This window comes from Amia ocellicauda, chromosome 5, assembly GCF_036373705.1.
Source record: "Amia ocellicauda isolate fAmiCal2 chromosome 5, fAmiCal2.hap1, whole genome shotgun sequence".
In the NCBI taxonomy this organism is placed as follows: domain Eukaryota; kingdom Metazoa; phylum Chordata; class Actinopteri; order Amiiformes; family Amiidae; genus Amia; species Amia ocellicauda.
Window position 1 is genome coordinate 44393802 of NC_089854.1, and position 24896 is coordinate 44418697.

General features: G+C 41.2%; 1 protein-coding gene across 5 annotated transcripts in view; it reads right to left on the reverse strand.

Annotated features, from left to right (window-relative positions):
- Positions 1-23810, reverse strand: part of eea1 (early endosome antigen 1) — a 31484-nt gene extending 7674 nt beyond the window's left edge. Inside the window, exons 1-23 of one of the 5 annotated variants that reach the window (XM_066705391.1) lie at positions 23647-23810; positions 20271-20348; positions 17585-17731; positions 16426-16553; positions 15831-15885; positions 15465-15530; positions 14711-14750; positions 14497-14610; positions 14331-14386; positions 13521-13676; positions 11099-11113; positions 9933-10049; positions 5123-5461; positions 4763-4912; positions 4239-4358; positions 3647-3850; positions 3296-3496; positions 2827-2940; positions 2297-2452; positions 1963-2102; positions 1007-1337; positions 472-573; positions 8-202 (exon numbers count right to left, since the gene is read on the reverse strand). In XM_066705391.1, coding sequence (XP_066561488.1) covers positions 8-202; positions 472-573; positions 1007-1337; positions 1963-2102; positions 2297-2452; positions 2827-2940; positions 3296-3496; positions 3647-3850; positions 4239-4358; positions 4763-4912; positions 5123-5461; positions 9933-10049; positions 11099-11113; positions 13521-13676; positions 14331-14386; positions 14497-14610; positions 14711-14750; positions 15465-15530; positions 15831-15885; positions 16426-16553; positions 17585-17731; positions 20271-20348; positions 23647-23670 — 3048 coding nt within the window. In that variant the 5' untranslated portion in view covers positions 23671-23810. Of the gene's footprint in view, positions 1-7; positions 203-471; positions 574-1006; positions 1338-1962; positions 2103-2296; positions 2453-2826; positions 2941-3295; positions 3497-3646; positions 3851-4238; positions 4359-4762; positions 4913-5122; positions 5462-9932; positions 10050-11098; positions 11114-13520; positions 13677-14264; positions 14387-14496; positions 14611-14710; positions 14751-15464; positions 15531-15830; positions 15886-16425; positions 16554-17584; positions 17732-20270; positions 20349-23646 lie in introns of all 5 variants that reach the window. The other 4 variants (XM_066705388.1, XM_066705392.1, XM_066705389.1 and 1 more) reach the window with 4 other exon arrangements.
- Between the last annotated feature and the right edge of the window lie 1086 nt (positions 23811-24896).

Consider the following 24896-nt stretch of genomic DNA (forward strand, 5'->3'; position numbering starts at 1 on the left):
CACTTGCCTTCTGGGAATGGAGGACCTGCAGGTCAGTGAACTGTGTCTCCAGCTTCTTGACCTCCTGGGTGAAGGACTCCTGGGCCGACTTCAGCTTCCCCTGAAGCTGCTGCTCGTCCTTCTCCTTCTGTCTTAGAGCCTCCTGTGTCTGCGAGAGCTGTGCAGCCACCGACGTCAGCTGGGACTTCAGGCCTTTCTCGGTCTATAAGAACAAGGTCGACACATGGGTTTTCCAAAACACACACAATTGCAAGCTTGGAAACAAGTAGGTTACATACCAGACCTGGGAGCAATTACAATTGTGTAATTAAATTACCCGACAATTACAGTTGTTACACCATTGCCATGCTTAAGCGAGAAACACGACCCTCTACAGACTAATTTTTCTGGCGTAGAATCTGTAATATGCACAGATTAGGAACAGTGCTACCCTGAATCTAAGATGATGACATTTCACAGTTAGAAGTTTACCTCTTCCTTCTTTTGCAGCAGGCTTTTCACCTCGTTTACTTCTCTAGCAGCACTCTCAGCCTTCTTCTCGAGTTCCTGTTTCACTTGTTGATGAGATTTTTCCTAGAAAGTTTAAATGTTTAAGAATTAGTCCTGCAGTTCTGAAGTGTATATGGGTGCCATAGAAGTAGAAGCTTCAAGTGCCATCAAACCCTGAGAAGACCAGGTGTAAGACTACAGGTGTCTTGCAATTGCTGGCTGAGGGAAGATACAAGCCTAGTTCAAACCCACATTTGACTTCACAGGACAGTTTAAAGACAATGCAGTGGTTCCTACTGATTAATCCTGAGTCAGTTAACCAGCAAGACTGGTCCCTGAACTCTGGGCTCACTTTAACCAGATGAGTCACTTCAAATGATCTCACTGCCTCACTGCCCTTTATTCTCCAATGACACTGCCCTTGCTCAATCACTGATGAGTCATGTTTATAGAGAACAAGAAAAGGAAAAAACTACAGGAGGTACAAAACAATTGGAAGAAAAATAAAACAGCCAACCTTTTCACCCAAAGAGGCCTTGACGCTCACTCTCTCCTTCTCCAGCTGCGTCTGCATCTCCTTTAGGGACTGCGAGGCTTTGGACAGGTTCTCCCTCACAGTCGCTAGTTCTTTGGACAGGGACTCCTTCTCCTGTTGGGTTTTCTGCAGGCTTCCCGTCAAGGCCTGTGACTTGCTCTCGAGCTCGGCCTGCCGTGCCGTCGACTCCTGGGTGAGTTTCTCCAGGATGTGTTTCTGGCTGGTCCGCTCCTCCTCGTGCTTGCTCAGCTGCTGTTTCATATCTTCCAGAGCACTGGACTTCTTCCGGTGCTCTTCCTCGAGAGCCACTATCCTGTAAGAAAAAGAAAAACCCAAAACATGATAATGTTCAGTAATGGCAGTGGAGGGAGGGGTTTTGAATTTGGAGGATGTTAATTATGTAAATGCAGATATTCAAATTAAGAAATTGTAAAATTAAGTGTTGCCTGACACTGACTTGAGCTATTCTGGTTTCTCAGGGACCAGGGACCAATTTCAACAGAAGAGCAGGAGATTTTATGTTGGTACAGAGAAGAGAGTATTCTCTAGTGCCTGAGTGAAAAGTCCTGGACGTCATGTGATCAGAAGTGACTCTTCAACATGGCAGTCTCCTGAAGATGGGTTCTCACAGCAAAAACTAAAAAGCTTGTTAAAAATCATTACTTCAGTAGCCTGACATCTCCTTTAGTTGTTTTCCATGACCCTTATCAGTTTGAGTAAATACATGAAATTATTAATTTATTAATTTGTATATATGAGCAAAGGGGCACAATGATTTAAAAAAAGTTATCAATTGCTGAAATTATAATTTAAAAAATAAATAAATACCAGAAATAGGTGTTGCACATTGAGATTGACATCCTACAAAAACTAGAGATTATTCCTGTGTGTCATTATATATACTTATCAGGAAAGAAAGGGTAACATGTCAGTCTTACCCCTTTTTCTCTGAGTCTAGCTGTTTGCTGAGCTCCTTAACTCTCCCATCAGCTTCCACCCACTGCTGCTTCTGTCTCTGCAGGTCCTGCTGGGTCTGCTCCCTGCTGGCCTTCACATCCTGCAGGTCCACCTCCAGCTTCTGCTGACAGCAAGAACACAGCTCTGCAGTGCCATAGTCACCCCTGCCACCCATAACCTGTATAATGCTGGATTTACACACTTTCTCTGGACAAATGACCTATAATACAGGCTGGACTGGGCTCATCTAATCCAGGGTGGATTTTCCAGTGTATGAATTTGATTTTTATGTCATTTCATTTTGTCGATACGAACCTTAACCAGGCACTCCAGCTGCTCCACCTTCTGCTCCGACTGCAGCAGCTTGTCCTTGCACTCCTTCAGGCTGCCCTCCAGTTGACCACAGAACTCCTGCTTGTCCTGGAGCTTGGCACCCAGCTCCTCCAGCTGTGCCTTGCTTTTGGTCAGCTCCTGGAAAAGCCAAGGAAAAATAAATAAGTAAACAAAAATTATCCAAATACCAGATCCTAAAAAAACAAAACACAAACAAGGATGAATGGATAGGTGCCAGAGTGAAGGATGCATCAGTCAGTGCTTACAAATAACAGACAATTATTTTACATTAACTGCTTGCAGGCCAACTCAAGTCACATATCAAACAGACAGAGGTGCATAATAGACTTAGCGGCAGGCATTGGCAACGTATCAGGTTTTATCAGCTCTCAGAGTTTGTATGGGTTTTTCCTGAAATCCTCACTGCTAATGTCAACTTCCTACCGGAAACATGAAAAACCTTACACACCACGCTTGACGAGAGAAAAATGATAACGAAGCGTCTTCCTCACCTGTTGCTTGTCCTGTAGTGCATGCTGTGCTGTGTCCAGGTGATTCTGCAGGTCTGCTCTCTGGGCTGTCTTGGCAGCTTCAGCAGACAGCAGCAGCTCCGTCTTTGCCTTCAGCTGAAACACACCACCAATCCCAGTGAGCTTTTCAGCCTTGCCACTGCTTTACCAGGCTGCTGAGAACCTACCCATTGGCTTTATACATTCAACTTTACGTATTTATTCCCGAACAGTTTTGATAACACTACGATTTCCTAACCAATAGGACCTTTAAGCCATTTACACCATTTACTGGACCTTTAAGCAACCATTGAGTGAGAAGGTCAGCTCTAAGTATGTTATAGTAAATCTTAATAACTATTGGTACTGCTCTTATTCAATAGTAAATCATTAAGCAATTTTGGAAAATCGAAGCATAACTGTGGCTTGGAGTTTTGGCGGGAGGGATCCAATTCTGGAATTATATGTGTACCTGGGTATCGAGCTGGGCCACCTTCTCCTTGCTCTCGGTCAGCTGAGCGTTGAGTTCCGTGATGGAGGCCTCCAGTGAGAGGCAGCGGTCCTGGGCAGAGCGCAAGTGGATCTTCTGCTCCTGCACCTGCTCATGAAGGTTCTCCTGGGCCTGCTTGTGGCTCTCAGACTGATTCTTCAGCTTATCCGTCAACTGGGTGACCTGCAACACAATCCAGCATTCACCAACACAGATTGGAATTGGACATCGAGGGTGGAGAGGATATAAAAAAGTAAATGGTTGAACACAGTTGTAGATAAAGAACAAAAAAACATAAGCATGAAAAATACATATAGTGCCTATAGAAAGTACCTGCTCTTGCAATGCATGGTTCTTCTCCTGCAACTGGTTGAGCACAGCTGTCTCCCCTTCCCCTGCCTGGATTTTGGCACACAGGTCCTCTCTCTCGGCTTCCAGCTGGCTGATGTTGTCCTTGCTCTTCTGCAGCAGCGCTTCTAGGTTCTGGATCTTCTGGTCTTTGTCGCCAATCTGACGCAACACTTGCTCCAGATCATTCTAGAAGACACATGGGTCACACCCGATTTGGTTTGATGATGAGCATGCTCTTCATGAAAATACATAAAAAAAAATGTTTATATCTTTCTTTTCTTGTATTAATACTGTTGTCCTGCACAGCCCAGTCATATTAAAACTAGCAAATGTGAATGAAGGATACAGTTTTCCCACAAGTTTACGTCAGCCCCCATGATACAAACATGCATCTTCTCCCCGACTCTCTACATTGGACCAGTCAATGACACATTTGCGATCCCTACACCTTGCACTTGGTGTTTCTGACCTCTGCTAGGTCATGGCAACTCATTTGAATACAACTGCACTGTGATATTGACCCACACTTCCACTACATGACATGATAATTTCAGTGGAGAAACCAAAGACTCACCTGAGCTTCCCTCAGCTTGGCATTGGTCGTCTGTTGGAGAGCCTGCACCTCCTGGTGTTGCTGCCTAGCCTTTTCCAGCTGGTGCTGCAAGTCGGTTGATTTTGCTGCATTTTCCTTCAACTGAAAAATTGAGGCGAGAACAAATGTTACAAAGCTTTAAACTCACTTCTATAATGTAAACTGGCCCAAAACACATTGTTTAGTGCAGTTGTGTGGACATGGAAACCAAAAAAGGTATAGAACAGAAATGCCCTGGGAGGACAACTCTACTGTGCCCTCAAGTGACCATCTATGGGGAAAGAGGATATTTAAAGCTAGACATTAGATGGGACAAGCCACTGGGCAAAATACTGTGCCACTTTTTTCATGATGCATGAAGGGTTAAGTTAACTCCATTTGTGATCGTTGTTACTTCTGAAAGACCTCTAGGCCTAAATGTCCTGTGTGTGTGCTTGTCAGACCAGCAGCCCCATTGAAGGCTGGGTGCTGCATGCTGGGAGTGTGAGACCCAGTGCCCAGCCTACCTGCTCCTCTGCCCGGGATAGCCTGAGCTGGAGATCAGCCACCTGCTGTTCCCGGTCCTTCAGCTTCTCCCCAGAAAGCTGTCGCTGCTCCTTCAGCCGGCCCTGCACCTCCCCCAGTTGCCGTTCAGTCTCCAGCAGCTTGGCATGGAGCTGCAGGGGAAATGGACGTACACGGACACGCACAGACACAAGGGACTCTGCGTTACTTGATTATGAAACAACATGGCCGTTGTCACAGTGACACAGGGGAGCACTTCTCAGATACAAGCACCCCTGCAGTACGTCACAGAGGCATGCTACGATCCAATGGTAGTCAGCATTGGTACCGAAGCCTGGCAGTTCAGTCCAGACTGGGCCTACCTGGTTTATCTCGCTCTGCTGTTGGAGACCCTGCTGTTCCTTCTCCTCTCTCTGCTGCTGGAGCTGCTTGAACTCAGCCTTGAGCTGCTGGTGTTTGACCTCCAGCTCGGACAGCTCCTGCTTCAGCTTGAGGCCCGCCTCTGCCCTCTCGCTGAGCTCCGCCTGGGCCCTATGGAGGGAGGTCTCCGTGGAAGCAGCCTGAGCCTGGATCTGCTGGCAGTCCAGCTCTTTCTGGTGGAGGCTGGTCTGCAGGCTCTTCTTACTGGCCAGCTCTGTGCCAAGCCGCTCGTCCAGCTCCTGGTACTCCTTGTCTTTCTTGGACAGCTTCTCTGTCAGAGTCTGGAAACGGGCACACATGTGAAAGGGTCAGTGAATACTGAAGGGGAAACTGTTCTCAAAGAACTATTGTGACGTTCCCTCAGAACGCAGATGGAATCCATTTCTGTGACATCCTTAAGAGAATTTGCTTTTAATTAGGGATGTGCATGACACATATTTTGATTCAATCGAAAATTCCACAGCTGTTGTCGGTGACTATACAAAAAGTTGCACCCCTCATTCAGAATGAGACTAAGGGCTGGATTAAATCAAAACTTTGACCCACCCGCTAATAGAAAACTACAAATATGTACATAGTAGCGGTTACATTTATGATTTGGAAGATAGTGTCATCTTTCTGATGATGATCAGAAATGATCGCCAATAGGCAATAGCAGGTTATGTATGTAGGTATATAATATTAATTTGTTTGTTGTGGTCCTCTTTCCTTTTCTGTCACTGCTAGTGTCTGTGTTCGGTATATTAACCCATCTAAAAGCCAGTTGTAAATTTGTGGTAGTTTAATTAGTTTAACATATTTTATACTTAACTGTGTTTTCATTTACTTATTTCCATACTGTACTTTTCTGTGATGAAGCCAACATTAGTCAGGGTAAGTTCTAGTTTAGCCAATCACAGACAAAAAACAACAAATCCCACCTTCCAGTCAACCTGCATTACCACTAAATATTAGATTCACTTGTCAATACTGGCCTTCATTAATGAATAGTCGAATGTTCGACTATTTGGTCTCATCCCTATTTTTAATATCACAAAGTATTTTGCACAAGAAGTTTTAGAATATACGCTTTGCTCAAAGTCATACATATAAAGCTTATACATTAATTACCTTAAAAACATAACATTTCTTACCATATCTAAATTATTGGCTTAGAAAAAGCAATCTGTTTGTGTACAAAATAAATGATAAATTAATAGCGCTGGAATTATATGCTGACTCATACACTGTGTAGTCTACCTATCTATCTATCCAAATCTATAACCAGAAACAGCCTCAGCATTAGAGTTTATACTAGGCTCATTTCCATGAACTTTGTAAGCAGGTTTAGAAAACATTAAGATCGTGTATTTAGCCACAGAAGCAGGTTTGCAATTAGTGAAAGGCAATCTGATCCCCAACTTAATCTTGTTATTCAAGATAGATACCGGCATGCTCCATATGATGCAAATACATCTGTTAAGCTCTTCAGACTGTGTTGTTACTGTGACAGTGCTGATGGCTGAAGGTCAGGCTTCATAAATAACACTTAAGAGATTCTCTCCTGACTGCACTTTCCTTTAAAACAATATCAGACAGTCAGGCATTGGTTAAAAAACAAAACTCTTTTTGGCACTATTTGACAATAATTATTATAAAATAACGCTTTGTTTTGCATTGGCGATACAACAAAACATTGGTCAAAAGAACATATATCCACTTCACAATACTGATTTATTGTTTCAAAATTTGTCAGAAAAGTGGCTCAACACAGGTACAAGAGGGGGCAGTTGAGGGTCACAATCAAGAAGCCTAAACCAGTGCAATCGGAGAGAGAGAAAGAGAGAGCAGTTCACAATAGGAAGAGACTGCTCAGGACCTCCACTTTAAACTTGGATTAAAGTCTGCAGCAGAGTGGCTGTTGCAGTGTGTGCTCTGTCTCTCTCTCAAAGCTTTACTAGATTAAATCTCCCCCTCTGTATTGGAAGGCAGAAGCTGAGGGGGCTACAGCTGTTGTCTTTTTATAGAGACTTTCTCCATGAAATGTTATGTGCTCTGTGCCAGAGAAGCAGGGGCTCAGTGGTAATCTGTCCACAAGCAGGCACAATGATTCATCCACTGGGCTTCTAGTCTCACCTCACTCGCAAAATATCGTGTGCGCATTTCCTTCATTCCTGGGATAAAAACGTCATGAGTGCACGCTTGGCGCTACAGCAAAATCCCTGGAGTGTTGTTCCTTGACAACCATCAGGGAGAGTGACACACAAACACATGCAGCCCTTAACACATATATTAAACTACATTATAATCAGCCTCCATGGCAAACTATCCCACCATATGACATTACAAATTATATCTAACATATCAAGACCAAGACAAAAAACACAAATGTTGTTATATGGCTGAAGTGTGACCTGAATGGCACTATATGAACACTATACACAAAAAATTAAATCATCCCCCAGTAGATTTTTTCCTGTATTTCCTATAACAATATGATTGAAGGCATAAAACTGAGCACTGTATCAGTTAAAGTTAAATATGCTTACTTAAAGGGAAACTCCACCAAAAATCCATATTTTCTCAGGTTATTCTATAAGTAGAAACAGAGTTTTTCATGTCCAGCTCATTCTATGTACCAAAAATCAGAGATTGAAAAAAATGCCATGACATCACGTGGGTACTAACTCTGGAGCTGCTTTGCTGGAAGTCAACTGAGAAAATCAGAAAAGTCAAAAAAATAATAATAATAAAAAAAAAAAGATCCATTGGTTTGTAGTCATAAAAAGTTCATTTCAACACCACCACGCTATTACTTTTTTCCAGTCACTGCCACTGGAAAAAATCTCACTCCACAGAATATGTTTCTACTTATAGAATAACCAGAGAAAATATGGATTTTTTGTGGAGTTCCCCTTTAACAGTGGTGGTCCTTTACCACTGACCATATAAACTACCAGCTGGATCAAAGGTTTGACTATTTCACCTCCAAAATAGGGCTGTTCCGGTGACTGATTTTAGTATCAATATATCGCTGAAGAATTTATAGCTTTGCTCAATATTACCATGGGTGTGGGGGCATGGTGTGGTTCAGAAATTCTTAAGTAGGGGGAGTCTTCAAATGAACAGTAGAACTACACAATTACAAAATAAATGAAATATTAACAGATAGTCTACACAACACAAACAGAATACAATATAGATTTAAAAGAACGATGTGCAATTGTTATAAAGTAAAAATCCTAACTTTAAAAGAAGCATTTGAAATACAATTAAATATTTAAAAGAACTATATGTAACTAATTCCGTTTCGTTGTTGTTGGTTTTCAGTGTTAAAAACATGTGCTTACACATGCTCTCTGGGCCCCCTTATAGCATTGCATGGTTTCTCCTACCATTTCTATGCAGATGACGCCCAGATCTTCCCATCTTTGCCCTCTCTGACCCCCTCATCCCCTCTCGCATCTCTGTTTGTGTGCTATCTCCGCCTGGATGCACTCATTCCTCCTCATCTTCTGCTGATCTCTCCATCACAATCCATTTGGAATCTACGACACTCTCTCCCTCTTCTTCCGCTAGGAACCTAGGAGTCACCCTAAACCCTACACTCTCCTACACTCATCTCAGCACGTCACCACGCTGACACACCTACCGATTCTTCCTGAGCAACATATGCTGAATCCAACCTTTCCTCACCGACTACTCAATTCAGCTGCTCGTCCAGTCCCTGGTCCTCTCCCTCCTGGCCAGCCTGCCAACAACTATGACCTACCCGTTACAGCTTATCCAGAACCCTGCGGCTCATCTGGCGTCTCTGCCCCCGATTCGCACACGCTACTCCACTGCTCCTGATCTCAGCTTGCATCCAGTTCAAGACATTGACCCTCACCTACTGTTGTCTCGAACAGACTACACCGAGCTACCTTCAGACCCTCATCTCTCTGTATATCCCCTCCAGACCTCTGGTCTTACAGACTGTATCTGTAATTTTGTATTTTTTCCCCCAGTGTGGCTCAAAGTTTTCACTTTATATAACATTTTAGTCATACTACTTGATTTTACATTGCTAGTGCTTGTGTTGTTTAATATTTTGATTTCCCACATTTGATTATGCCCCCTTCCACTTAAGGAAATTATTAAGGGACCAATATTTTATCAGTTACACAATTTAAAGACTCAAATGTAATCAAATTACTTCAATTAAGGGTTCAATTAAGTAAATTGAGAGCCCGGTTGGACCAAAAACCAGCAGGGCAGATGGTACTCCAGGACAGGTTTGAGAACCAGTGATCTAGTGCACTTCCTGCATATTCTCACATATGGATTCTGGAAAGAATGTGCCATCTATCAATCTTATGGGTAACGATGACAGGGTTACTAAATGAGATATATAAATTTAATGATTCAAGCCTATGAAGCCATGGCTCTATTTTAAATTTGTTTCATTGCATTACCTACCGCCAGTAAAGAAATGTATGGAGACGTACTGAAATCTGTCACTGTATTTATACTTGTTTTGCAAGGTGAAAATGGTACCAAATGCAGGTACTCAAAATCCCCAGAAGCCACTCGGGTTTTTCTCTGATGAATATTCATTTTGTGTCTGGTAATGCTCGGAGTTTCCTAATAATTCCTAATTACTCTGACTGAGCAACACAGTGACACATACAATCACATGTGTTAGCACAGGCTTCAGCTTTATTTATACCACAAGGAAAATTAATATTGCTGTCGTGCATATCTGATTAACACGGCCTTTTTTTTCCGGCTTACCTGGTTTTGCTGCTGCAGTCCGTTCAGAGAGCTCTGCAGTTTGTGCAGTTGCTGGGAGTACACAGCTACTTCCTGAGGTCCTTTCTCCAGCTCAGCCCTCAATTGCGACACCGTCGTCTACACAGAGAGGGAACTTGTATTCAGTTTTTTTTAAGGGAATAATCAAGTAAATAAATGCATTCAAAGAAATGTTGTTGCCCATCCAAAACATCCTCTACAACAGTGGTTCCCAACCCTGGGTCTTTTGTTTGTCGTATTTCAATCTTGATCACTGTTTTCAGCTCTTAAAAATGTGGATATTGTCCAGGGAAGTAGCTGAAAACTGTGTTGGAATGAAAACCAGCAGATACAGGGTCGGGGACCACCAGTCTACAGGTAAAAAAAAAAGAAGATATGGGCCAATTAATAAAAGGCACAGCATCTGAATTACTGTATTACTGTATAGGAAAAAAAACGACTGAAAATGCAAATAGTGGGCTTCCAAAAATTGGCACCAAATGTTGTTTCAGCTGTTTAGCTACTATGCCTGTAGATATTCCTGTCATTTTTCACCTTCTGACATTTGCAGCTTGTAAATGTAATCCAAACCCCTTTCAAAATGTCATTTTGTGATCGTGCAGGGGGTGTGGCCTCTAGGTCACCGTGTGTCTGACATCACTCACAGCTGTCACGGAAACACCATGCCTGTAAAATGTGACGCAATGGGGTCGTGAAACACAGTTGGCCTCCATCCAGTAGCTGCCAGAGGTGTCTGACAGACAGCAGCCACAAGGAAACAGTGTGCATGCTGTTCTTGCAAGTTTACTTTTTTAAATGTCAACAATGGCAGGATAAATTACTGTCCTTGTATTTGCACAGTTGTTGGAACTCTTAATGACGTATAAAGCTATTTTCTGACACCGTTCTAGGTATCTGGTTTTCAGGTATTTTCTTAATCATTCTCGTGATGATCTCAAAAGCCAAAAATAACCATAACTGAAATTGTATACTGTAATCTATACTGAAAGGATAGTTAAACAATTTCAGTTAATCTCTGACAATCTGGGCGACACTGAGAAGAACAACCAAATTCCAGAGCCCAGTTTTGTGTCAATTGCAGCATTAAGAACTCGAACAATAACAGAATCAAGGAACGTTTGTGAGAGAAACAGAATGGAGAAGATTACCTCAAGTTTACGTATCTCCAGAAGAAAGCAGAAGAAAACAAACGGATGCAAAATGGAAGAAAAAAGACAAACAGAAAATTAACAGCAGCGATGCATTGTGATCTTACAGGGAAGAAGCTGCAGAAAAGCAAAGAACAAAAGGCACACTGTCGAAACAGGCAGCACAGCTGAGCTACAAGGCAAGTTAAAATTGGAAACACAAAGAAAGAGATGCCTTCAGACTAGTTTGGACATCATCAGTGTGAATTTGAACAGTGGGCATGATACACTGGTTACAGTTATTTTTAAATCTTTATTTAATGTGAATCACTTAATATATTTTAAGGTCCAGAAAGTGGACACACGCTACATTTCAGGAATACCTTTGCAACCAACTTCTCATTTTTTATCCTTTTCAAAAATACACTAAACATCACATGCAGGATTGAGAAGCTGCATGTTAAAATACTTACAGAATCTATAAATGCTTACAAACACATAAGGTGATTAGTGTAATACTAATCAATTTTACACCAGATAGGTATAGTCATTAAAATGTTTTAGTTTTCTGCTCTAAATTGAATTGAACAATATTTTGGTTTAATCAGAAGAAGAAAAAAAACCAATGTTTTTCTTTTACGTAATTTATTATTTTAATAACCATAAACTAAGTATTTGCAAATCTTCAATGCATTTAAAATTCTATTTGTTTTAGTGTACGTCTATGTAAAATGTATGAACAAGTAGGGAGAAGAACATAGTTTTCAGCAAGATTCCCAGAGCCAACTGTTTTGCAAATTGTTAAGACTATAATACGAAAATGCATTAAATTTAAAAATAACACACTGCTACATGAAAAATATTTCCACTGCCTTCCTGAAAAATGGGACAAAATGGTGCAGTTGCTGTGAACTTCACTCTCAGGGCCTTGTCATTTTTAAATAATGCAGGCATACACTCACCTAAAGGATTATTAGGAACACCATACTAATACTGTGTTTGACCCCCTTTCGCCTTCAGAACTGCCTTAATTCTACGTGGCATTGATTCAACAAGGTGCTGAAAGCATTCTTTAGAAATGTTGGCCCATATTGATAGGATAGCATCTTGCAGTTGATGGAGATTTGTGGGATGCACATCCAGGGCACGAAGCTCCCGTTCCACCACATCCCAAAGATGCTCTATTGGGTTGAGATCTGGTGACTGTGGGGGCCAGTTTAGTACAGTGAACTCATTGTCATGTTCAAGAAACCAATTTGAAATGATTCGACCTTTGTGACATGGTGCATTATCCTGCTGAAAGAAGCGATCAGAGGATGGGTACATGGTGGTCATAAAGGGATGGACATGGTCAGAAACAATGCTCAGGTAGGCCGTGGCATTTAAACGATGCCCAATTGGCACTAAGGGGCCTAAAGTGTGCCAAGAAAACATCCCCCACACCATTACACCACCACCACCAGCCTGCACAGTGGTAACAAGGCATGATGGATCCATGTTCTCATTCTGTTTACGCCAAATTCTGACTCTACCATCTGAATGTCTCAACAGAAATCGAGACTCATCAGACCAGGCAACATTTTTCCAGTCTTCAACTGTCCAATTTTGGTGAGCTTGTGCAGTCGGCCCATTCTCCTCTGACCTCTAGCATCAACAAGGCATTTTCGCCCACAGGACTGCCGCATACTGGATGTTTTTCCCTTTTCACACCATTCTTTGTAAACCCTAGAAATGGTTGTGCGTGAAAATCCCAGTAACTGAGCAGATTGTGAAATACTCAGACCGGCCCGTCTGGCACCAACAACCATGCCACGCTCAAAATTGCTTAAATCACATTTCTTTCCCATTCAGACATTCAGTTTGGAGTTCAGGAGATTGTCTTGACCAGGACCACACCCCTAAATGCATTGAAGCAACTGCCATGTGATTGGTTGATTAGATAATTGCATTAATGAGAAATTAAACAGGTGTTCCTAATAATCCTTTAGTTGAGTGTATGTTTAATTAAAGTAGGATACCCTTTACATCAGTAATAACTGTTGCCATATCTGGGGCAGAGGAAGCAAGGAACCACAGACATCTAAAGATATAAAGAATTACCCGCCTTCAACAGAAGCCAAATTGCTGCGATGTTCTCATGTAATTTCTTTAAATATTAAAACTCTCTCTCGCTCATATATAAGGCTTTTTCTGGGTTCAATAATTTAAAATAAATCACTGAATTATACGTCATATAAAATAGCTGCCTGTGAGGAGTTTGACACAAGGGAAGACAGGAGAAATTTCAAAACAAAAAAACAACAAAAACAGCAAGATATCAGCGAAAACCAGGGTGAGAAACATTGTATGTGTACGTCTCACGGTTTGGGCCAGGTCTTTCACACTGGAAAACTAGTTTGTAGCATAAATGCTGTAACTTGCTAACTTCTGTAATGGAGCATACCTCTGAAGTAGTGAAGTCCGCCTGCAGCTGCTTGTATTGGCTCTTGAGGCGCTCCGACTCATCTTCTCTCTCGCGTGTCATGTTGTCCATCAGCGTCTGCACTTGGATCAGCTCTTTCTTCAGCACTTCCACGTCCTCCACTCCTGGCCGCTGGAGCTGGGGAGAGAACAAGAGAACGGAGGGACGTCACAGCCCTGCCACAAACACTGATGACTAACACTGCTGTCTATTCTGGCATTTTAAAACATCACTGTGCTGTTGAAATGACCAATGTAACAAGTTATTTTCTTTCTATTTTGTACTCAGTGATTTTGGACCGATTTTTCTCTATTTGTGAAAATCAGTGGGAACAATGAACATGAATTGACACGAGAAAATCTAGAAGCTTTTCTTTTTCTATCATGCAAACAGTAAACACAAAAAAGTTAAGAACGTTAAGGACACAACATTTGATGGAAGATGGAACATGCATATCTACCTCACAGAACATGCAAATGTCTTGGAGGAAGTTGCAACCACCCCACCCCTTTCCTGAGGTCCAAACATTAAAGTGCATTGTAATCCAATAGTACTGAGGAGATAATTATCTTGTCTGTAGAGCTTTTTTGTGTCTGAAAATTGTGCCCACATCTAAATGGCGTCATGCTAAGTGTAAAGTTGGGAAGCCCTCTTTTAAAGTGACCAAACCCGTGAGTGGCCAGCCATACTGGAGAACCAGGGCACACCAGGGTGAGATAACCATACCAGTTCAGTGTGGAGCCTCTCTTTCTCTTCTCTCTCCTTCTGCATGTCCTGGGTCAGGCTACTCACTTTCTGCTCCAACGCTTCCCGCAGACTTTTCTCCTCGTCATATTTGGACTTGATGTCTACAAAAAACGAAGACAGTTCACGTCAGGCCATCCTGCCACACACTACTAACATGGTGTAAGAGACATTCCCAACACAGAAGAAAACCTCCAATGTGCGGCCTACTTACCTACTATCTCTGTTGCCAGCTGTGCAGCTTTCTGCTCAAACAAATCTTTCATCTGCTTAATGTTGAACTTTTCCATCTCTGCCTCTTGCAGCTTGAGTTCCAGCGACTGCAGCTCTGTAATTGACAAGATGCAGTATTACCTTTACATAAATGCTATTACAATTATAAAAATATTACAAAAAAAACAGTTGATATCCTCAATAGTGTGTTTTACCTGATGATTCTGCACTTGCAACTCCATCGGGCTGTGGACTCTAAAAGGAAGAAATCATTCCTGTAATCAAATGTGTATTTTGGCTCAAGAACAATTGACAAATGTTCAGTTGAGGGTTTTCAGAAACAAATTACATTTACTAACATTACCCAATGTAGTTTTAGCACTTTATTCTTTCTTTTTCTCCACTAATTGTCAGATGTTTGAATACCAAAGTCACTTCGAGAAGGCCAATGGTCTACATGCTGTTATTTCCCGCTGAGGCTTTGATCAAATTGGACAGTCTGACAAGGAGAATTTGGGGGTGGCATCTTGACTGCGGTTGCAGACACACAAGGGAGCTGCGTTAATGACATTACTGCAGGCGGGGGTGCCGCAAATGTCACTCTTTCCTGAAAACGAACCAAGGCCACTGGGTAGTAAGGTAATGCATGATTTAAACAAGCCCAAATCATTCAGTGGCAGTCACACGTTTCTCAGCTTAGATTCAGCCACTCAACAGAAAGCTAGTGGCAGAAACAATTAAGATACTGATTATGCTTTCTACTATTGCTCTAATCACCTTCGTGGCTTGAGTTTACAGCATCCAAATAGTTGCCAACTTATAACCAGTAAGAGCTAATAGGGATGAAATGCTAGTTCTATTATTTTAAAGCCAAACGTGATTTAAAACTAATGATGCTTTAAAAAATCTTCCCATGTACACTGCAGGCTTATTGGTTATTCATCTCCATAGGCATTTTAAAGGAATTACTTGCTTCAGCTGCCCTTGAACTTTTTCCAGCTCTTTCTTCAGCTCTTCAGAAAACCAGCGCTCCTCCTGGACAAGCAACGAGCAAGCACAACATTCACAAATTAGGAAAAAGGCGATATTGTATATATTGCAATGATAACTGTGTTATTGCCATTTTCTTAACTACAGTACAGACACTGAATCCAATACGCACATTGCTGCGTTGAAGCGCTTAGTAAAACGAGCAGTAATATTATTCAGCGACCTTTCAATGTCAGTTTTTCACCATCTTGATATCATCTATAATTGCAGTGTAACAGTACAGGCCAATAGCACTACAGATGGAGTTAATTAGCTTCAATTGTGACAGGGAGCAGGTGGTCTAACCTTAAGTGAGGCTTGGAGATCCTGCACTTCTTGGCGGAGGTGTGCTAAATCCTCCCTGTAGAGAAATGTTAACACAGAAGAATGAACCATCATATTCAGAACAAGTATTTTATCAACAATGCACATGGAATTGTGCTTGGAATACGACCAATGTTAAAAGCTACAGCTTTTGAAAACTTTGAGACAAATTAAACGGCAGAAAATTAACACGAATGAGATGTCATAAACGCACAACATACTTTTTGATATATTGTGCAGCTGGATGGATCCTAAGTAGTTACAATGAATTTGTAAAATTGTATGACCAAATATTGCAATGTATTACTAGTTATAATAATAATAACAATTTCTATTTTACAGAAACAATAATGCAACATCATAACTTAGTGTTTTCTGCAAATAAAAGGGAATCCAACTCATATTTTTAATATTATTATTATTATTATTATTATTATTATTATTAATAATATATAAACTCTTAGCAGTCACCCTTACTCAGGGCATCCTATAGTTGTCAGTGGAAACACTTCTGAAAAGCATTACATAACACACATTTTTGATACCTGATGCCTGGCCAGCCATTTACATTACTTACCTTCCTGGAGACTGGTTGGTTATGCCTCCATGACCAGACTGATTGCCAGATTCATGGACCGCTTCATAGTGCTTGAAAAGCTCTTCAGCTGAGACATGCGACTTCATGCACTGGGGACAGATAAAACCCTGCAGACAAGAAGCACACATTGGAAATTAACCATGTAAGACGACACACTTGTGCCAGCTTCTAAACACCACAAATGGAAATGCACTTAAATCCCTCTTTGAGGTGATGGAAGGCAAGATTCTCACAGCAAGACAGAGACCCATGCTTCTCAGAAGACTCAACCACAAATTTGTAAATTAAACCAAAAAATCCAAATAACCAAGCCTTTGATGGCCGCTACACATGTTTCCGAGCTACCAAAAAAAGCTATGTTTTTTGGAAATCATAAACATCTTTATTAATGAAAGGGCATTACAAAATAACTTCCCCTTGAACTGACCTACTGCAGGAACCAGCTAAGGAATTAACTACACCATCATGACTGGAAATGAGAAAGAAAATGGATAACCGCTTCCACGATGCATTACCTTATAACCAGTTTTGTTAATGATGGAAAACTTATTTCGAAAAATCCCAAACTTGACTAATTCCCCAAATTAAGGAAGCATCAGCATCCTTTTATGCGATAGACTATAGATCCATCTCCTAAACCATCTCATATCAGAATCTTCACAAAGGCTACCAGCTACTGCGATTTGAGTTATACTACTTCCACTTGCTATACATCAACAGTCATCAAAACGGTCCTTAATGTTGTCAGGCCTGCAAGACCAGTACAACAACAATGAATCCCATGTAGCTCACTTCCTCAAATACTCAAAAAAACATTATTTAAAAATAATAATAATGAAAATAAAAAAACAACAACAACAGAGTACCCAAATGCAAGGCATGCAAAGCTTCAGAGGAAAGGTTACAGTTATCAGGTTAAACTATTGCCAGGTCCTTGGTCTCAGAGGTCCTGCTACCCCTCAACACGGTGACTCCAGGCTGGCAAAAAACGTGGCTCATTTGCAAGTAAAGCTCAGAGGCTGCGCTACGAGGCAACATGCAAGGAGCCAAAGGAGTTTTGCGAAAGAAACAAAGCAGAGTTCTCCTAGCACCCAAGAAGCACCGCCACCGCCATTAGTAAATAAATGGAGAGACCCACGGTGAAGGGTGGTGGTGCAGGAGTAGGAGGAGGAGGGTTTGGCTGCTCCGTTGGCTCTGTGTCTGCCTCCCCGTGCTCACTCTGGTAATGGTCAAATAGCTCAGTGGAGGTTTGGTAAGAGCGCATACACAGAGGGCAGATGAACCCCTGTCAAACAGCAATGTTAGGCAAACAAAGCAATACACGAAACGTTAGTGGAAAGCCACAGTCAGGTGAGGTAGTAACATACAGTCAAAAGACCGTTTGTGTGCTGGCAGTTCCTGCCAAGATCGGTGGCTGGGACAGTAGCGATGCCAATCTCTGGTCCACATAACTGTTAAGAGACCCTTGTGACGTATATAGGTCAAAACCATTTAACAGGCTTGACAAAAATTGATTATTGCAACTTAACAAGCCTCTGTCTATCTGGGTGCCTACAGTTTCAATCAAAACTTCAACCCAACCCACTGCTGCAAAATTACAATCTCAGAGGAAGATTTTTGGTTTCTAGGGGGTTCTTATTTCCAACAGTATATACAAAATAATAATAAATAAGATGCTAACATACAATGGGGATAGAATGTGTGACTAAAGATCTCTAGTATTGGTCTCTAGTTTCAAATGTATCGATCAGAAACTTGGTAGAAAGTTGGAGTTAGAAAAATCCTTGGTTGCAGAAGATATGGCCGGTCTGGGCTAGGCAAACCTAAAGTGTCCACCTGTGTTCCAACTGCAGTCTCCTACGTGAAGCAGAATCAAAGCTAACCTTTGGCCTTTATATGGTCAGACTGTTTGTTTCTTTTGGGCACCTGCTATCAAAACATTGAGTCCTTCAGAAAACAACAGTGACAGTGTATCCCAGAACCATGTGGATTAGTGGTGGCTTTGCCGACCCAAGCAGGTCCATTAAAAAGGCAGGGTGGCATTTCTCCAGCCTGTTCAACCCAACTCCCCACACACCTAATTTCCTCTCACTCCAAGTGCCTGATAAAGAACACATTATTTATTGATGCGTTGTGTATTACAACCTGTCTCACTCCAGGCAAACACAGCAGAAGAGCATAAATGTTAATCAAAAGAATATTTATTACAGTGCATTCCTGTCTGACTGGTTTTATGATTTTGTTTTGTTTTGCCTCCTACAAGTTAGAAAAATAACCACCATGAGAAAGATGCTTTAATTGAAGCTCCAGCATCACATCAAATCAAAAGACAAGTGCATTTTGTGTTGCATAAGAGCGAGGTACAAGGGTTGTTATTTATTGAAAAGTTCGGAGTTCTATTAATAATGTTACCAATACAAAGATGTCTTGAGTTCACGAATCAGTACTTAGCCTATGGGCCCAATTATAAAAATGTTCACATGCCACTAACATGAAAAGTTGCGCTCTGAATATCACAGCACCACTTCCGGCTATATTAAATCCAAGATATCAATCTGCAAAAATGGTGGAGAAAAGCTTTGCCATTGTGGTTTCTGAAATGGGCAACCCTGAATTAATAAACTAAATAAACAAACTGATACAAAAACATAATTCATATAACACACCATGCAACATTATTTTCTCTCTCTCTGTACACAGCGATGCATTTAGTTTGTATGGATGGTGGGAGCCACATTTAATTTGTTGATATTGTGTCACACCTTTACTGTAAGCGATCTATGTTTTCACCGTACACACAAGGCGGCACGGGGTATGTAGATATATGCCTAGGTAACACTTGCCAAACGTGCTCTGTTTACATTTTGGCCTAAGAGAGGCATTTAGACAACTTTGAAATTGTCTTAACAAGAGCAGCTGCAAGAGCATTTGCAGGGTGTTTTCCCACAAGTATTGTTGATTTAATAGTAATAAACCTAGAATGTGACCACTCCCACAGCATGGTAGGGTAAAACAAGATCTGCGAGAAGCCCAACTGGCACCACAGATCATTTCAGATTTGATACCAGGAAAGTTTAGCAGCACAAGATCCATTTGCAATAATGCCGCTAATGCTTCTGTGAAAAATTCGCAGCACAAACATTTGTGATTATATCATCTTATTGAGAGATAAACGGGACAAAAGTTAATCTCCTGATCTCAATTTTATGTATATATTCTTCCACTTACAGTTTATACAGCCAGATGTCAATTTATTATCCTCAATAAACCAAGCTTAACTTAGCAATTTTCCTACAAAGTTAAACATAAAACAATTGCTCTATCAAAGAAAATATTACTAGACTGAAGATGTATTGGTATAGTGTGTTTTCTTTGGGGTAAATGTCAGTATCAGAATTTAGTATTGTAATTTCTGTTGAATACCTTGGAGTAGTTCCAAGATAAACTGCAGCATCAATACTTTCCATCACTGTGGCTATTACTGTAGCAGACAGATATTATTGTGCTTTTTCCTCTTGTAGGTGGGTCAATCTTCAGCTAGAGTGAAACTACAATTAAACAATAAAATATTTTGCAAATTGTCACGATGTACCCATATTGTATCCACCTATCCTTAACATCCCAACAACTTTTATTAGATTCATCATTTTCCCTTCTGATGCAGTCTTTGACCTTTTCCTAAAAGTTCAAGAAAATTCTAAAGGTGCTTCCCTTTTCTTTAATTCCGAATAGGGCAGAGCCGAGATTATGAATGCACTGCAGAAACTGTGCCAATAAACAGTCCACACAGAAGCTGCTCTCCTGCAATATAAGGAAAGGTGTACCTCAGAGGATTCCTCATTGTTTACATCAGCAGCAGGCTGGTCTGGGTCCGAGCTCTGCGAACCTCCTTTGCCCGGAGTCTGCAGGAGAAAGGGAACAAACAGGGTTTAGGAAGCACAGAGCAAAACACTGCAGGCCCCATTTGTGGACGACTGTTATTCCATTTGACAAGCTCATTAGATTGTGGGTAATAAAGTCAAGATGTTAATGTCATCAACTGAAAGGCTAGCTGGAGGGCGGGGAGAATCACAGCATGGTAAATATGCCAAATTCCTTTTCAATGAACAATATGTAATTTCTCACATGCACAAGGAGAAAATTAAAACGTAGTGCATACACTCAATGAAAACATTTTTATCACAAAAAAGAAAAACTGAAGCCTGATTGAACAGGGTATAATGTTTTGCAGTCACTGCAGTTAAAGAGTTGGCTCTGACAAGACCAAAATAAGTAATTCAATTATATACCTGTATATGTACATTATATATAATCAAAAATTCAGTATCACAGCCTTACTGACTATAACCATTCTGCTAATTAGCGGCCAAGGCATAAATAGCAGATATATGTATGAATTTCGGTTGCATTTGTAGAGAAGTGCTGTAATACAACTTCTTGTGATCCTGCTGAATCTGAATCTGAATCACTGCCAGTACACAAAGGAGAGTGCTTATGACAGCCAGATGCAACCCAGAGCTTGTAGATATCTCAGTTGTTAGATTGAGAAAATTGCTAGTCAATTAGTGTGAGGAACCAAAAATATAAACAAGACAGTCGGGCAAGTTTATTATAATCTAATTTGGAGGCCTCTATAGAAGTCTCAGCATTGGACTCAAACATTAATTTTGCTTCTTTCACCTGCTCAGACAGCCACAAAATGTGCATGATTGCCAGTCCTTGTCACTAGCACACCTCCAGTTATTTTCTGCTGTTGGCTCTTCCTCTTAAGATTGTTATTCATCATAGCCAAACAACTATGCCAGCAAAAATAAAATCAGACAACGGGAGACTTGAACTTAGATCAGTGGTGCCTATACACAGTCCTGGAGAGCCCTTATCCAGTATGTTTTGTCACTCACCCTAAATCTCTAATTTCACGAAACTGGAACCACATGGAAGGTATTGATCAATTAAGCCAGTGGTTCTCAAACCTGTCCTGGAGTACCACCTACCCTGCTGGTTTTTGTTCCAGCTGAGCTCTCAATTACTTAATTGAACCCTGAATTTGATTAGATTTGACTCTTCAAATTGTGTAACTGAAAATTGGTTCCTTAATAATTTCCATATACAAATTGTATACTTAACTTGAAATCCTGTACTGTTAAAAATAATTTAAAGGCTACAAGTTAGGAAAATAGTTCAATTAAGGGTTCAATTAAGTAATTGAGCGCTCAGTTGGAACAAAACCCAACAGCATAGGTGGTACTCCAGGAAAGTTTTGAGAACCATTCAATTAATCAATTAATTTGTTCAATTAAGGGAATTCTGGTCATTGTGGGCTGAAAATTAAAGTTCTAGGTGTTCATTAAAGGTTACCCATAAATCCTGTTGGATAGGGGCCCTGGAGGATTGGGTTTGGGCAGCACTGGCTTAGATCAACCGGAAGAGTAGTGGGAGAGGAAACTGCCATGAACAAAAATCCTCAGAAACCTCTGCCTTTGACCATACACTTGAAGCTTAACATGACTGAAAGCAGCTAAAGGACTGAACTATAAAACCTAATGGAATTCAGCAAGTTGTTTTCAGCCCTTTTTAAAGTTAGTGTTTCAATAGGACTCCCTTTCCCTTCTGCACATACGCTGTACATTACAGCACAGGGGTTCTGCCATGGCATTTTCTGTAACTGGTCACTGTGCTTGACCTTGTGTATGTCGGCTCCACAGCTGTCTGAGTGAAAGCTCTACCAACCTGGTCCGCACTCACCACAGAGGCCTAGACATACCACTCAACCAGTTCTGCCTCCCAATGGAGCCACTTGTGACACTGCTGCACTTTTGATAGGTAGAGCGGTCTGTGGGCACCATGCTGTGGCTGTCTCTGAATTCCCCCAACCAAATTTCCACAAAAAAAAACACTTGAGATTACTGTACAATATTACAGATGTAATAGAAAGAGTAGCATTTTAATGGCAGAACAGTACAACAGGCCTATTATATATGGTTGGCAGCTTTACAACACTGTTTTCTGACTGTTTCTAGTATAATTATTATCCTGATCTTTGTGCACATGCAAGTCAGTCCATTGGTCCCATTATATGAAATGGAACTTCCTAATGAATTACCTGTGTTATCACCACACTTATAGTTGGTATTTTCATATAGGATAATGACACAAAATATGGATTATAAAGCTGAATCGGTTACACTACCTGTTCTACATTTGTTACTGTACTATTATGATGGATCATATTTTAAGCAGAATGTGAAATAGGCCTATACTTCTCTACTTTATTAGAATGGGCAGTGTCAACTGCAACAAAACACCTGGCACAAAGCAGAGCATGCAAAAAAGACAAGCTATGCCAATGTATAGAAGGGGAGGGGAGGGGTAGAGACATTTAAAATTCCTGAGCTTGGTAGGTGTACAAATGTGAAATGCGTGACAGCGGAAATACCCCGCTGTTCTGAATGTCTGTTTCGATGTTGCATTGGAATCGAATTGACACGCTAATTATATATTAAAAATACCAGTGTTTACTTTTATGAAGGGCAGTTTGATACAGACGACACCTGGACTTGATTAATTATAAAACAAAATAAAACAAGTGCTGAAACAATGTGCAAAGGCTAAACGTGCTGGGAGATTAATTACATTTACATTTTGAATTGTTTCAGGTAATCAAAACGTCGGGAACTGCAGACTTGGAAAAATTAATGACACAGCGCAGATATCATAGGAGACAGGGGTAGCAGACCAATAACACGATTTCTCGCTTCATTCGAATGAATTCAATCGACGTTGGAAAAGAAACCATTACAAAGCATTGCAGCGTGAAATGTGAATACAAAGAAACGCCCACACTAACTTGTGCGATTTTATATTATACAGTTACTGAGCCCGAACCACACATTACTGTCAGCCAGACACCGCTGCAACTGTGTAAAAGACGTAAATTACAGTCCTTCGGCAGTCCACTGTTGTTCAAATTTAAAAAAACCAAAAAGCTGTATTTGCACGTCAAACGCATATTGATCCAATCGATCGCTGCCTGTCATTTGATGCATTGACCAGCTGCAGTTGATCACAACAGCAGGCCTACTTCTACGGCCTGTACACACAGAGGAAGGACAGGCCTTGCATTGCACGGGGAGCTTATTCAATCACAGACGAGACAGCACCGCTCAAGCACGTTTGCCATTGTGGTGGCGTTCACCTTACCCGCTGCAATATTCGTCTGAGCATGTTGCGGAAGTGTCCCCCTTTTGTGTTGAAAAATAAAACGTAAAACAAAATGAAAAACTTTATTCCTTATTCCGTTCCTCGGGAACACTTGACCAAGCCCGCTTGGTAAATGACAGCCCCGCATACAGAACACAAGACTGGGGGAGGGATCGTCTCGCACGGGGGCGGGACGACAATTCCACAGATCGAAGGTCGCGTTCGTGCTGCGCAGATGTCCGCAGATCTGCGCTGATCCAGCAACGGCATTGGCGAGATTGTGCAGCTCTGCGGACATCTGCGCTACAAGAACGCGGTATGAACGGCAGGCGCTACGGTGTTTTCATTGGTCAAAGGGCTTGCGTGAGGCGGGCTTTCACTCCGGACTGACAGATGAAGATACGGGAAGTGAGAGGAATGATTACATTAATTAATTTTAAAAAGGCAGAAAAAGGAAGCTTTTTCTAGTTACAGTTGTTTCGAATTGTGTTGAGGTCTATAAATGATTAAAAAGCTAATAAACAAACGTTGTGTTAAATAGTTATAGAATGAAAGGAAACATACTATTTTCAGGGAACAGGCCAGCTCTAAGAAGGTTTTAGATTGTGATTTAGTGGGAGCAAAGTTCAAGGCAGGGTTAACTAATAAAATGCTTTATTACTAAGAAGGGCAGGGTTAGGAACATAATTTGCACTAATATGGAAATGTAGCTATTGCTAGTGTTGTGTGGTCGGATATTAAGAGCCCTGTCAATAACTAGAGCCCCAAACCTACCCAACATCAAAATTTGAAGGACCACCTAAAATTTAGAATATTCATCAATTTCCAATAACCACTTCATCCAGTACAGGGTCATGATGAGCCAGAGGCTAACTCGGCAGGTGCAGTGCCCAAGGCAGGGTACACCCTGGATGAGATGCCAGTCCATTGTAGGGCAGCACATCCCCACACACAGGTCAATTCCGCATAGTCAATAAAACTAAGCAGCATGACCTTGGGATGTAGAAGGAAACTGGAGCACCTAGCGAAAAAAACAATACAGCCACGGGGAAAGCATGCAAGCTCTACACAGGCAGATACCAAATACTGGAATAAAATCAGTCTCCCAGAAGCTATTGTGCCACTGTGCCACCCTCATTTTAGAATATGTAGTAGTTTAAATATTCAAACCTACTTTCCACAGTCCCTACAGTATATGCATTTTCCACGTTGAAGTTCACAGTCTTTACTTCACATCTAATCAATACTTC